The sequence below is a fragment of the Sorex fumeus genome, unplaced genomic scaffold (genome assembly GCF_029834395.1).
Source record: "Sorex fumeus unplaced genomic scaffold, SorFum_2.1 ptg000008l, whole genome shotgun sequence".
NCBI classification, from domain to species: Eukaryota; Metazoa; Chordata; class Mammalia; order Eulipotyphla; family Soricidae; genus Sorex; species Sorex fumeus.
In genome coordinates this window covers 86,523,142-86,535,869 of record NW_026606065.1, presented here as the reverse complement: position 1 = coordinate 86,535,869, position 12,728 = coordinate 86,523,142, and the positions used below count along the sequence as shown (strand labels likewise).

At 44.0% G+C, this 12,728-nt stretch overlaps 1 protein-coding gene across 1 annotated transcript in view; it reads right to left on the bottom strand.

Moving 5' to 3' along the window:
* Positions 1-515: 515 nt before the first annotated feature.
* Positions 516-12,728, bottom strand: part of USPL1 (ubiquitin specific peptidase like 1) — a 36,088-nt gene continuing 23,875 nt past the window's right edge. Inside the window, exons 7-9 of the mRNA XM_056109879.1 lie at positions 9,918-10,043; positions 4,892-5,049; positions 516-2,669 (exon numbers count right to left, since the gene is read on the bottom strand). Of these exons, the coding sequence (XP_055965854.1) occupies positions 769-2,669; positions 4,892-5,049; positions 9,918-10,043 (2,185 nt within the window). The 3' untranslated portion in view covers positions 516-768. The remainder of the gene's footprint in view (positions 2,670-4,891; positions 5,050-9,917; positions 10,044-12,728) is intronic.

Sequence of the window (12,728 nt, the reverse complement as noted above, 5' to 3'; positions counted from 1 at the left end):
CTGCCCCGCGAGCGGGCTGCCAGGGTTTGATCCCCGGCATGCCATATGGCTCCCTGGATGAAATGGAGTATTCCTGAGTGCAGATCCAGGACTGAGTCCTGGGGATCGCTGGGTGTGGCACCCCAAAATAAATAAACAAAAAGGTTAGATGGTGTCCTTGTTTTCAGAAACAGAAACACATTGGTAATGTGATTTATTTGTACATCAACACAAAAATAAATTACTTTTTCCTGTTATAGATGATTTAACATTAAAGCTCTACTAATAAGGTTTCCTAAAATCCTATTTAAGAGAAAAATGAGGTAAGTTGTATGAAGGATGCTAACATTCCATAACATTCTGCCAGTCTTTATGAAATAAGCTTATGCTGTTTTCTAAGACAGATTAGCAACTACGCATTCACATACCATATACTGCGGCTTAACTTCTGTTATAAATTCATGTTTTCCCTGAACCAACATAACCAAAATCTAAAATGTAGCTACTGATGTACCCAAATATACAATTTGCAAGAATCCAGACAGTAGTTTTTATTTTTAACATTTTGAAATTCTCATTCATCTCCATCCACAAAATAAAACACAACAAGGAGGACAGATTCTGGATCATTGTGCCTTATAAAATAGCTCACATGCTTTTGGGGGCAGAACCCAAAGTATGACCTTCAGCAGCTTACATTCTGTTTATGACAAAGTCAGTGTCTCAACACTACCTAAAAACAAGGAAATGTTCTAAGAGCAATAAATATTAAACTGAAATAAAAAGCATTCAACAACTTTCAAACAGATACTCATCAAAATGAGGTAAGTCTAATGTGTCATTTGCTAAAGACTCGAATGCTGAAGTGGAAAAAAACTCATCAAAAATATCAGTCTTCAGGGTACTCTCCAAGCTCAACGATCTCACACAGGCATCATTTGCTGGTGAGTCTAGCTGAACTCGACACTGATTCTTCTTGCTGGGGCTGCAGTAATTATGGTCCTGTCTTAGAGGAGTGTCTGGGGGAATATTGCTTAACTCACTAGTTACTGGTGCTGGGATGTGATTATCTCCCATTTCTAAATACCTAAAGTCAGCCTCCCCATTTTCTGAGAGCTCTGTTGAAACAACAGCTGCAGGAGAAAGCAATTCTGCTAAAATTTCTTCATGAGTCTGACCACTGCAGGGTGAAACACTGGAGTCGTCAGGGCATGCGGATTTATTATCGGCCATATCAATCTGATACTGCAGTTCTTTTAATAAGTCTTCTATTGATTCACATTCATTTGGAGAGCCTTGAGTCACAGGTTCTGAATTTCCACTCGGAAGTGTTCCATTTTTGGGGGAAGACGAAAGTGCAGCTAACTTCTTCTTTTTTGCTTTAAGCTTTTTAAGAAGTTTTAGACGAAGTTTGTGAATCTGGGCCTCAACTGAGTCTCTGTGGTTTGCTGCAGAAGCACCATTATCACAAGAAACACCATTTTTAGTTTCAGGAGAACTGTGGTTGAGCTGAGTTCCAGAGGAAGTGTTTCCAGCTTTCTTGCAAACTTCCGCACTGATGCTAACATCAGCAGGAGGGTGACAAATCATGCCACTCGATGACTTGCTTGTGCTCCTGTGAGTTTTCTTGGCAGCCCGGCTGGCCTTCTGATTTGTGCCTTTAGTTTTAAAGCCACCAAAATTACATGCCCCCTTAACGGAAGGCTGCAAGTCAGTGACGGCATTCCTACTATGTGCCGTGACACAAGGAGGCATGAAAGAAACACCTCTGCTGAGTAAGCCTTTGACCCAGCTGCCCACAAAGGGCTTCTTCTGATTTTCTTTCGGAGAGGGAGTCGGGAGCGATTTGACTGTGACCGTCCGAGAGGCTACTTTCGGAGAGGGAGTCGGGAGCGATTTGACTGTGACCGTCTGAGAGGCTACCACTGTCTCTTTCTTCAGGTTCACTTCTGGAGATGAGTGCGGTACTAGTTCCACACTCTGGGTTTTTGGTGGAAGGAACTGTTCTAATGAAGCGTTCGTCTCCAGACCAACAGATCCCTCCATTTCCACTGATTTCACTCCCTGCGTGGGGCCAGCAGCAGGGTCAGTCCCCACCGTGCCAGCACCAACAAAGTGCTTGGAACTGAGCGGTCCTGACTGTGTGCTGCTATTTACAACTGCAGGCGGAGAGCTGAGAGCCGCACAATTACCCGGGGAGAGTGGTGCCCTGCCTGCCGCCGACACCAAAGGCCTTACCGACTCACACGACGGCCGAGTATCTAGCTTGACAGGCCCCGTGGCTTCTGCTACAGGTCTATTATCCAGTAGGAAACCTTCAGAGTTAGCCTTGATTTCTTCAAGTGTCAAAAGGAAAATGTTTCCATTAACCGAAGTATCACTAGGCGCTACAGCTGCATCCTGTGAGTGAGTTTTTGGGGCCACAGACACATCCACAGTGTGAACGCTGGAGGATATCTTAGCTGAGGCAGTCTGACCCACAGAATTCACTGGTGCAGATACTTGTCTCTCACCACCCAAAGCATGCTGATCAATGATCTTTTTACGCGGAAGACAGGCAGCAGCCTTATCTGTCATTTGGGAGATTTTTCTTTCCCAAATAACAATATGGATCTCTGAAGCAGGCACTTCAAATTTCTCACGCCTCTTAGAACAAGGCCCCTTTAGGTCATCGCATTCCAGCCAACTTCCTGGAGGAGGGGGAGAGAAGAATTTAATGAAAACTGACCACCTTTCGGTCCTTAACATTATCTTTTCTTATTCTGCCAGATGTCAAAGTCCTTATTCTGAAACACAAATGATCTCAAAAACAAAAACAAAAACCCACAAAGCATTCAAAAACTGAGGTCAATTTCTATTTTTCCAAAAACAACTATAAAAATCACAACTATTATATAGTACAGCGGGTCGGGTGCTTGCCTTGCACACAGCCAACCTGGGTTTTATCCCCAGCATCCCATATGGTCCCCTGAATCCATCAAGAGTGATCCCTGAGAGAAGAGCCAGGAGTAACCCAGAAGCACCACTGGATACCCGTCCCCACACCCCCCAAATCAGGACAAAAATAAATTTAACTTTTGGAATTAGACTACAATATTGCCTAATGTATCCAACACCATCTGAACACGTAGGAAGTTGTTGGGTATGTATGAATTTCCAAGATTAATGAAGCTCCCTACCTCAAATACCAATTAATTTTGATGCTTATTTCTGAGGCTGTTTTCTCATTTATCAAGTGAGAATGAGATGAGGGATGAGAAGCAAAGTGATTATCCTGCCCCTTGCACTCAGAAACACTCAGAACAAAACTATTTATTATGTGGTTTCTGTGGAGACACCTTTGCACACGACTTGAGCCCACAAGTTCTTATTCGACACCCACGAACACTTTGAGAATCTTTCCTTTGCCTCTGACAGAGATTCTCTATCATGCATGAACATCAGAATCCACTGACTGATATTTAGGCCAAATCAATTACCAGAGGCTGACTCACTGGTTTAAGGTAAGCCTCATTTTGATAACAATCTATGATTTTTTAAAATAATGCTGTCAGAGTTGGTGGAACCAGGCGCTGGCTGAAGAGAACATTCCATTCACTTGAGCGCAAAAGAAGACAGAAACAAGATTGTTTTCCAGGTTCACTTATGTTTTTGAGACCCATTTTCCCTCAAATTCTGAAGCAAAATAAAACTTAAAAAGTACCATCTTAAAAGTATAATCCTATCTATGGATTTGAGTGTGCAAAGTATTTTTCTTACACACCGAGTAGCCATCCAAACCATCTTAGGAGAAAAATATTAATTATGAGAAGTGATTAAACAGAAAAAAAGGGGAGGGGGAATCAAACAATTCGTGTCAACTGTCTGAGATAACATGACAAAAAGATTGGTTATCCTGTCTTTGACAAAGTATACATTCTGAGAAAAATAAACTCAGTAACAAATAGGTTGGGGGTGGGGGGGTACATAGTCAAATTAAAGAGTATGTATAGATGCTTTGCCCTGACTCGAGCTCTTAGCAAACTAGGAACTTCAGATACTCAAATATTCTCTACCTCACAACGAGAGAAACTCCAGTCTGCTATGTCTAATGGTTATTAAAAGAAGTATTTTTTTTTTTACTATTACAAACTAAGAAAACCTTTATTTTTGCCATTCCTCCCCCTCCATTAAGAATACCAACATGGGGGCTGTACACTGACAGTACACTGGTGGGTGAGGCAGGGGGTGTCTAGCTTTGCCTTGCATGTGGGTCTCCAGCACCCCGTATGGTCACCAAGCCTCCTAGGAGTGACCCCTAGGAGCACAGCCAGAAGCCCTGTCCATTGTGGGTGTGGCCCCCAAACAAAAACTGGGTCTTGGTTGCCACATGCAAGCCACGGGGCTTGACTCCTGAACTCTTTCGGGCCGCCTGTTTCTTTCCTTTTTAAAAGTAGCCACCTGGAGCTGGAATGAGAATACAACAGGAGGGTGCTCGCCTTGCATGCTGCAGACCATGTTCAATCCCCCACATCCCATGTGGTCTCTCAGGCCTGCAAGGAAGATCCCTGAACACAGAGGCAGGAGTAAACCCTGAAACTGCTGGGTGTGAACCCAAACAAAACAAAACAAAACAAAACAAAACAAAACAAAACTATATATAAAGCAGTCATCTAAAAATTTAAAATTGGGACCACTCATTATTCTATACTGAACATGTTGATCATATAGAATGTTAATCATGTAAGAACAAAAAAATAAAAGCATAGATGCCGAGTGGAGGAAAAAAGTAAAACAACAGAAGTATCTGACCTCATTATTTGCTTAAATAAAAAATATATAAATATATATAAGGCTAAGCCTAAGTTTGTCTGGAATACAACATAAAAAACTAGTGTCTAGTTGCTCTTATTGTAAAAGAAAAAACACTTACCATCAGCACCTAAAATCCATGTTATGAAGTGATTATTTGCTTGGTACTGAATCACGGAAGTGATCTGATAAAGACAGCCTTCAAAATGAAACGAGTAGCACTGCAAGTCATTCTGCGGCAAGCCCTCCACGAAGTGCAGCATGAATACGGAAGAGAGACTGGGGGCGGAGAAGGGCAAGAGAAGTCAAATACATTTCATGCCACATGCCTGGTTTTACAAAAGAAGGTCTGAAGCCAGAAGTGCCACCTGACACTCAAAGCTCATGCGCCGATCCTCCTGGAGGACCTCCCAATGTGTCCCTTTGTTTGAATCTGGGAACAACTCAAGGAGGATGCAAGAGCAAGCCCCTCGAGCGACAGAACCACCGACAGCTGGAAATCCTCATGCAATGAGGCCCTCACACAGAACATTACACAAAAATTGCTCTGTACACTGCTACGCTGCTTAGCCCCAAAGAAGATCTCTTGGTCAATTACTTAGCAGAATCAAAGCAAGAAATCCAGAGCTGAGATTTTCCTGGACACCCATTACTTAAATGGACTGCCTTTCTCAGATGAGGGGGAAGAATGTGAAAGAAAACAAAAGTTAAAATATTCAAATATATTTTAAAACAAGCACTAATTCGGTCTAGTAGGTGTTCTCAGGATACAGTGAGGGCCATCAAATTAAAATTCTGACTTGATAGAGAAAGTAGGATTTGTCATAAGTTGTGCAGAAAACAGAATATACTGGTTGATTTCCTAGAAGCTTCAAGACCAATAATTCTCAAAACATATTTGACGGTTACAGTAACACACCAAGCCAGAAATTCAGTACTAAGATGGGCCTCAAATAGCTAATTGAAACAAAACTCTCGGGAGTTAAGAAAAATGTTGACTCTTTCTTTCTCAATATTTAAACAGCTGTCAAACCTTCCTAATCAAAATTCACTCAGCTGAAATGAACCTGAATCAATGTCCAAAATGCAGTCTTCAGACTGACAGGAGGATAATTTACAAATTATCCTCTTGTCAGTCATTCTGTTAGAGAAGAATCAAGACTTCAAACCTTAAGTATCTAGGGGAAAAAAGGCCGACAAAACTGCCCATAATGCTTCCTAATGTTCTTTTTTTTTTAGGTTTTGAGGTAATACCTGTTGGTGCTAGCTTCAATTCCAGCCCTGCAGGTGACAACAGACCTTTAGCCTTAATTTGGCAAGAGATGACTCTCAGAGACAAGGACAAAGCGACAACCCGCCTCAATCATACAAACTGAAGAAGTAGAATTAACAGCACCTCCCACCATGGGACCTCAAGGATTCACCAGTGAATTCAACCTACATTTGCACTCGCTGCTAAACACACTGGTGGCAGCAGTGCCACTTGTTTTAACTGAATCACAGTCAAGTGTGAGCCACTAGTGGTACATGCTAGCATCAACAGGTGACAAGGCAGCCAAGCACCCATCCTTGGAAGATGAAGGCAAACAGGTTGGAAGAGGGCAAACAGGTAAGAGAAAAAGCAAGCATAAGGGAACACCAAGTGACAGTCACACAAAGGACAGAGTCACAAGCACATGCCTGGCATAAGGCCAGGGGTCTGAGCCCCCAGAACAGCTCTGGAGGCACAGGCCTTTGGAATTCCTAGTGCCACACGCCAAATGTGTGATCTCCACCACCAAGCAAATGCATGTGGAAGCACCACAAAGCAGGATCACAGCTCTTCACGAAGGGGAGGAGACAACAAGAGAGAACAATCAGTATCTTGAACTAGTTCTCCATTTTCATCACCTAATATAAAAATTCTTATATTTAGGGATAGAGCAATACTTCCGTGAGTAGGGGGCTGGCTTTGCACATGGCTGACTTGGGTTTGACACCCCCAATACTACAGATGGGTTTCCAAGAGTGCAAGCCAGGACTAAGTCATCTCTTGCCTGAGACAGCCAAGTGTGACCCTATCCCCACAAAAAAGCATATGAAAAAATAATGTGAACTTCTGAACTTATATAATATATGCTTAGACGGCGGTAGGCTTGCCTAGCAAGCTGCCCGCCTGTCCAAGCCGGGTTTGATTCCTCTGCCCCTCTTAGAGAGCCCTGCATGCTACTGAGAGTATTTCGCCCGCATGGCAAAGCCTGGCAAGCTACCCATGATGTATTCGATATGCCAGACACAGTAACAACAAGTCTCACAATGGAGACATTACTGGGCCCGCTTGAGCAAATCAATGAACAACGGGAGGACAGTGCAGTGCTACAGTGCTTAGACAAATAGATCTGCAAATGTAATTTTAAAACCTCATTATATTCCAGATCTATTACTAAACTATTGCAAACAGACAAAAACTTAATGGAGTAAAATCTCAAGTAATTAGATTAGTTCATATTAATGTCAGAAAACACACAACTGTTTAATAATGGTTTATGAACTGTTCTTTTGAAGAAATTCAAAGATCTTATAATAAAGAACTTTTATACAATAGTGAAGATTTAAACTAAGACACTATCTACCTATATCAGATTCCAGCCAAACTTTTATATGGAAATGTTTATATGATTAAAAAAAAAACACAAGGAGCTGGAAAGATAAGAGTGAGCCATTTGCCTTGCACACAGCCAACCTGGGCTCACCCCATGGTACCCCCTAACAGTCCCCCAAACACTACCAGGAGTAAGCTCTGAGCACTGCTGGGTGTGGGAGAAACAGCTCACTGAATCGAGTGCTTGCTTCACACGTGTTCAATCCTCAACACCACCCAGTGACCTCCAAGCACAGAGCCAGGAACAGTCTGACAAAACTGCTGGGTGTATATAGCCCCAAACACAAGATGAAGTCTCAAGGGGCCAGAGGTATCGCTTAAAGGGTTGTACATGGGAGGTCTGGGCTTGATCCTCTGCATCACATGGTCCCTTGAGCACTGCTGGAGTGACCTCCACGCTGAGAGCCAGAAAGTCTGAATGCTGGTGGGTGTGGTCCAAAGAGAAATCAAAGACTCATGCACAAAGCACACACACAATAAGGAAGGCAGTTTCAAAGTGGACTGCACATGCCGAATACACATCCGACAAGGGGTTGATATCAAGGATATACAAGATACTGGTTGAATTCCACCAGAAGAAAACATCCAACCCCATCAAAATATGGAGCAACGAAATGAACAGAAACTTTCTCAAAGAAGAAATCCGAATGGGTAAAAGGCACATGAGAAAATGCTCCACATCATAATCGCCAGGGAGATGCAGTTCAAAACAACAATGAGATATCATTTCACACCACAGAGACTGGCCCACATCCAAAAGAACAAAAGCAACCGGTGTTGGCGCGGATGTGGCGAGAAAGGGACCCTCCTTCACTGCTGGTGGGAATGCCAACTGATTCACCACTTTTGGAAAACAGTATGGACGATTCTCAAAAAATTAGAAATTGAGCTCCCATCTGACCCGGCAATACCACTCTGGGAAATATATCCCAGAGAGGCAAAAAAGTATAGTCGAAGTGATATCTGCACTTGTTTGTTCACTACAGCACTCTTTACAATAGCCAGAATCTGGAAAAAACCCGAGTGCCTGAGAACAGATGACTGGTTAAAGAAACTTTGGTACATCTACACAATGGAGTACTATGCAGCTGTTAGAAAAGATGAAGTCACGAAATTTACATACAAGTGTTGCTACATGGAAAGTATCATGTTAAGCTTTGAAATGAGTCAGAAAGAGAGGGACAGACATTGAAAGATTGCATTCATCTGGGGAACATACAGTAACAAAATAGGAGACTAACACCCAAGAGTGGCCGAGATTAGTACCAGGAGGTTTGCTCCATGGCTTGGAGGCCAGCCACACGTGCTAGGGGAAAAGTCAGCTCAGATAGAGAAGGGAGCACCAAATAAAGGGTGTTGGGAGGACCCTCCCAGGATGGGAGAAGCATGCTGAAAGTAGACTGTAGACCAAACATGATTGCCACTCATTGCCTCTTTTGCAAACCATACCACCCAAAAGGAGAGAGAGAACAAAAGGGAATGCCCTGCCACAGAGGCCAGGGGGATGGGGGAAGGGGGGTGGGAGGGATGCTGGGACCAGTGGTGGTGGAGGATGGGCACTGGTGGTGGGATGGGTACTCGATCATTGTATAACTGAAACCCAAGCACAAAAATTTGTCCGTCTACAACTGTACCTCATGGTGTTTCACTAATAAAAATTAAAAAAAAAAAAGTGGACTGTGCACAGAGGAACCAATCCCTAGCACCTCATGACTTCTTGGGTATAGCCCTGGAGACCCTTCAGCACTGCTGAAGAGGCTCTTGTGACCTGTGGCCCCACTAAACCCCAGCACAATGGCCAACTTCACAGGGTGTGTCCCTGCTCCTGTACGCAATGTTTTATTGTTACTGTTTTGGACACCCAGCGGCCACTCTGGTTGTTCAGGGGCCTGTATCTGGTGCTGGGAACTCAGGCCAGGCTCGTAGCCATGCTGTAAAAAAGGCGTCTTCATCCCTTCACCCTCCAGCCCCTGTGCACATTTTAGTAAACTCTATACCCATGGAATGCCTTAGTTCTCTTCTTACTGCTCCCCAGCATTTGTACAAAGACACAATGTGTACATAAATAAGGTGCTCAAATGACAAGCCAGGAAAGGAAATTTACATGGAGATTAGAAAGCAAAGATTTGAGAAAAGATGGAGATTCAGACATAAAACCCTGCTGATCTCTGTCTGAATCATCTTGCTTCTTCAAATGGGCTTAAAGAAATGCCAGGATTCCAGTGACTCCTGGCACCTGACAGAGAGAAAATGGAGTTTCCTATCCTGAAAGGAAGAGGCAAAGGACGGCAGGACAGGAGAACCAAGAGGAAATGACCACCAAAACCAGCTCCTCAAGGGTGCCCCTCGTGGGAGCTGCTGGTAGAGAGAGGCACAGCATAAGTGCCGATCAACTCACTCTTCTCCAAAGCAGGTTGCAGGCATCACTTTCCTTCAATTCAGTATTGAAAACAATGTTAAGCTACCACCGTTTTGTTCTTAAGTTAGTAAAGCCGTTTAAACTCACTTTTCCAATACCATTTTTCTTATTTGTGGCTTACTGCTGCAGTTGTTACATGGACCAAAGTGGACAGCATTAAGTGGGTGCCACTTGGGGATGACATTTGTAAAGGTGACCAGATTCTTCGTACACCTAGAACAAAAAAAAAAAAAAAAGGAGACATAACTTAAAATTCTATTCATTTATATTAATTTAAATCAATGCCAAAACTTGCCTCGCTGGTTATTCAGACTTTCCAATTTCCTCAATCATGTAAAAGACTAATTTGCCAGTATTCTTCCCTAATCACAAAAGGCAAGCCACAGAGGCGAGAGCTTCCTCTGCCACAAGCCATTTGATCTTCACAACATCACTTGTGAGCCGGACAATATGAGCAGGCGGGCTGCATCGTGAGAAGCACCCGTGTCTGTCCTGCCCCACTCCAGGGTTAGAACCCAGATGTCAGAGCCTCCACAGCTCAGACTCAGCCCAGGGGGTGCAGGAGACATTCAAGGAAGGGTTCTCAGGAAAGATCACGGCCACGTGGGGCTGGGCAGTTCACTACCGTGGACACAGCGGGATGACTATCAGCACTGCTAGCCTCTGTGGACTATGCGCCAATAACAGCCTTGAGCGCTGGGGCCAGCACCTCCCCATACTGCCCAACCCCCCACAGAAGGCACACGGTCCCTGAAAGCCCTGCTTGCAGGACTTCACCTTTACTACAAGCGTCCTCCATTACTCCATCCCTTACTGGAACTCCTCACATTCACTATGTATTACTGGCAACAAGAGCAGCTATTTATAAAATATAATATAGAATGTAAAAACAGGTTACATTTCTAAAGATACCATCAGGAATACATACACTTGTAATCGTATGTCTATTAGCAAAAGAATTTTGCTTTGAGAAGCTACGCAGTTCTTAGTTTGTATTTTAGTCAATACTTGGGAATAAGAGGTATCAAAAAAAGGAAAACATTCAGGATATACCCTACAATTCAACGGCAGTCTTTGAAACAACACTTATTACCTAAGAGACAGTAGTTTCTTTTCCAAATAACAAATATTGATAAACGACAAGATGCAAGTGAGAGCAAACACTGGTTGTTAAAAATAGATTCTCAGGGATGGTGTGTGAAACGCAGAGCAGCATTAAGGCATCAACAAGTGCCTTCCCGACTCTAGGATCTCACAGATAATGGCTAAGTAAAAGCTCCTGCGTATTTACAAAAGAGAATTTTTGATCTTAGCAAATAAGCCCTACTGCCCACATAATACTCAGCCTTTTGGAACATTTATAGGACAAAGCAGGCCAAGAACGATCTTCCAAACACCCCCTGCGGTGGGGACTATTCTCATCCCCACTGCAGAGATGAAGAAAGTGAAATACAGAGAGCGCATCAGATGGTAAATTTACATGGTGAGCTGAGTACAGGAAGTGAGGCTCCAAAGACTACGTTCTATTTAAGTAAAATCTGAAACTGGGAGGGAGAGAAGACAGGAGGGTGTAAGGGCAGAAAGGAGGGGGGAGGGGCAGAGAGGGAGAAGCAGGGGGAGGAGAGGGAGGGACAGAGAGAGAGGGAGAGGGAAAGAGCGAGAGCGTGCAGGGATGAAAGCACTTGCTTTGCGAGTAGCCAATCTGTTTATGGCACCACAGATGGCTCCCTGAGCATCACCAGGAATGACCCCAGAACACAGAACCAGGAACAGGCTCCACCCCCTCACCAAAACCCCCTATACTAATGTTGAGAACAGCTGCACAGACAAAAAGGAGCCTGCTGGTGACTGGCAGTCAGTCAGAATACACAGAGCTGTGACATGCATGCATTTAAGGATGGGGCAGGAGCGATAGGACAGCGGCTAGGGTGTTGGCCTTGCACACAATCAATCCAGGTTCAAGTCCTGGCAATCCATAGGGTCCCGAGCCTGCCAGGAGTGACCCCTGAGTAAGGCTATGACCCCAGGAGTAAGCCTTGAGTACTGCTGGGTGTGACTCCAGAACAAAACAAAACAATTAAAACTTCTTTAATGAAATGCCACTCCATTTTCATTTATCCCCCTTCTCTGGAGGGGAGGGGCAGCCACATGCGGTGCTGCTGAGGGCTGCTTGGGGCAGTACTCGGAGGACAACGCAAGTGTCAGGGATCTGACTTGGCTTGCCTGTGCAAAGTACACTGTGTGCGCTCAGCCTGTGAGCTATCGTCTGGTTCTAGTTTCCCCTTTATAACTTAAATTTTTATTTTATTATTATGATTATTTTGCTTTTTGGGTCACACCGAGCAATACTCAGGGGTTACTCCTGTTTCTGCACTCAGGAATTACTCCTGGTGGTGCTTGGGGCATGACCTGGGATCCTGGGGATGGAATGTGGGTTGGCTGCTTGCAAGACAAATGCCCTACCTGCTGTACTCTTGCTCTGGCCCCCTATAACTTGGATTTTTAGAACAAAATAACTGTCTTTTAAAAATTTTTGGAAAAGCCTGCATCAAGTGCCGGAGGGGGAGAGGGGGTTGTCTCCTTCCAGGGAGCGCTGTCCTCTCCACACACCTGGCAGACACTCCCATGTCGGACCCGGGGGCTCTGTCCTTCCCACACACCTCTAAGAGACATTTCCTACATCAAAATCGAAGCAGCCTAACACACTCAACAAACCAATAACCTATCAGCAGCCCTGTAGTACGTCTATGTATGTCATCTTGCTTTGTGAAGTCTGAACTTGACCAGCGTAAAGATTATTTCTGTTCAGTTCCTGGCAGGTAGCACTAACAGAAAGTGGGGAGACCAAGATGCTGATTTTTGAAAAGCTCTAATTAAACAGATTTTAACCATCAAGCT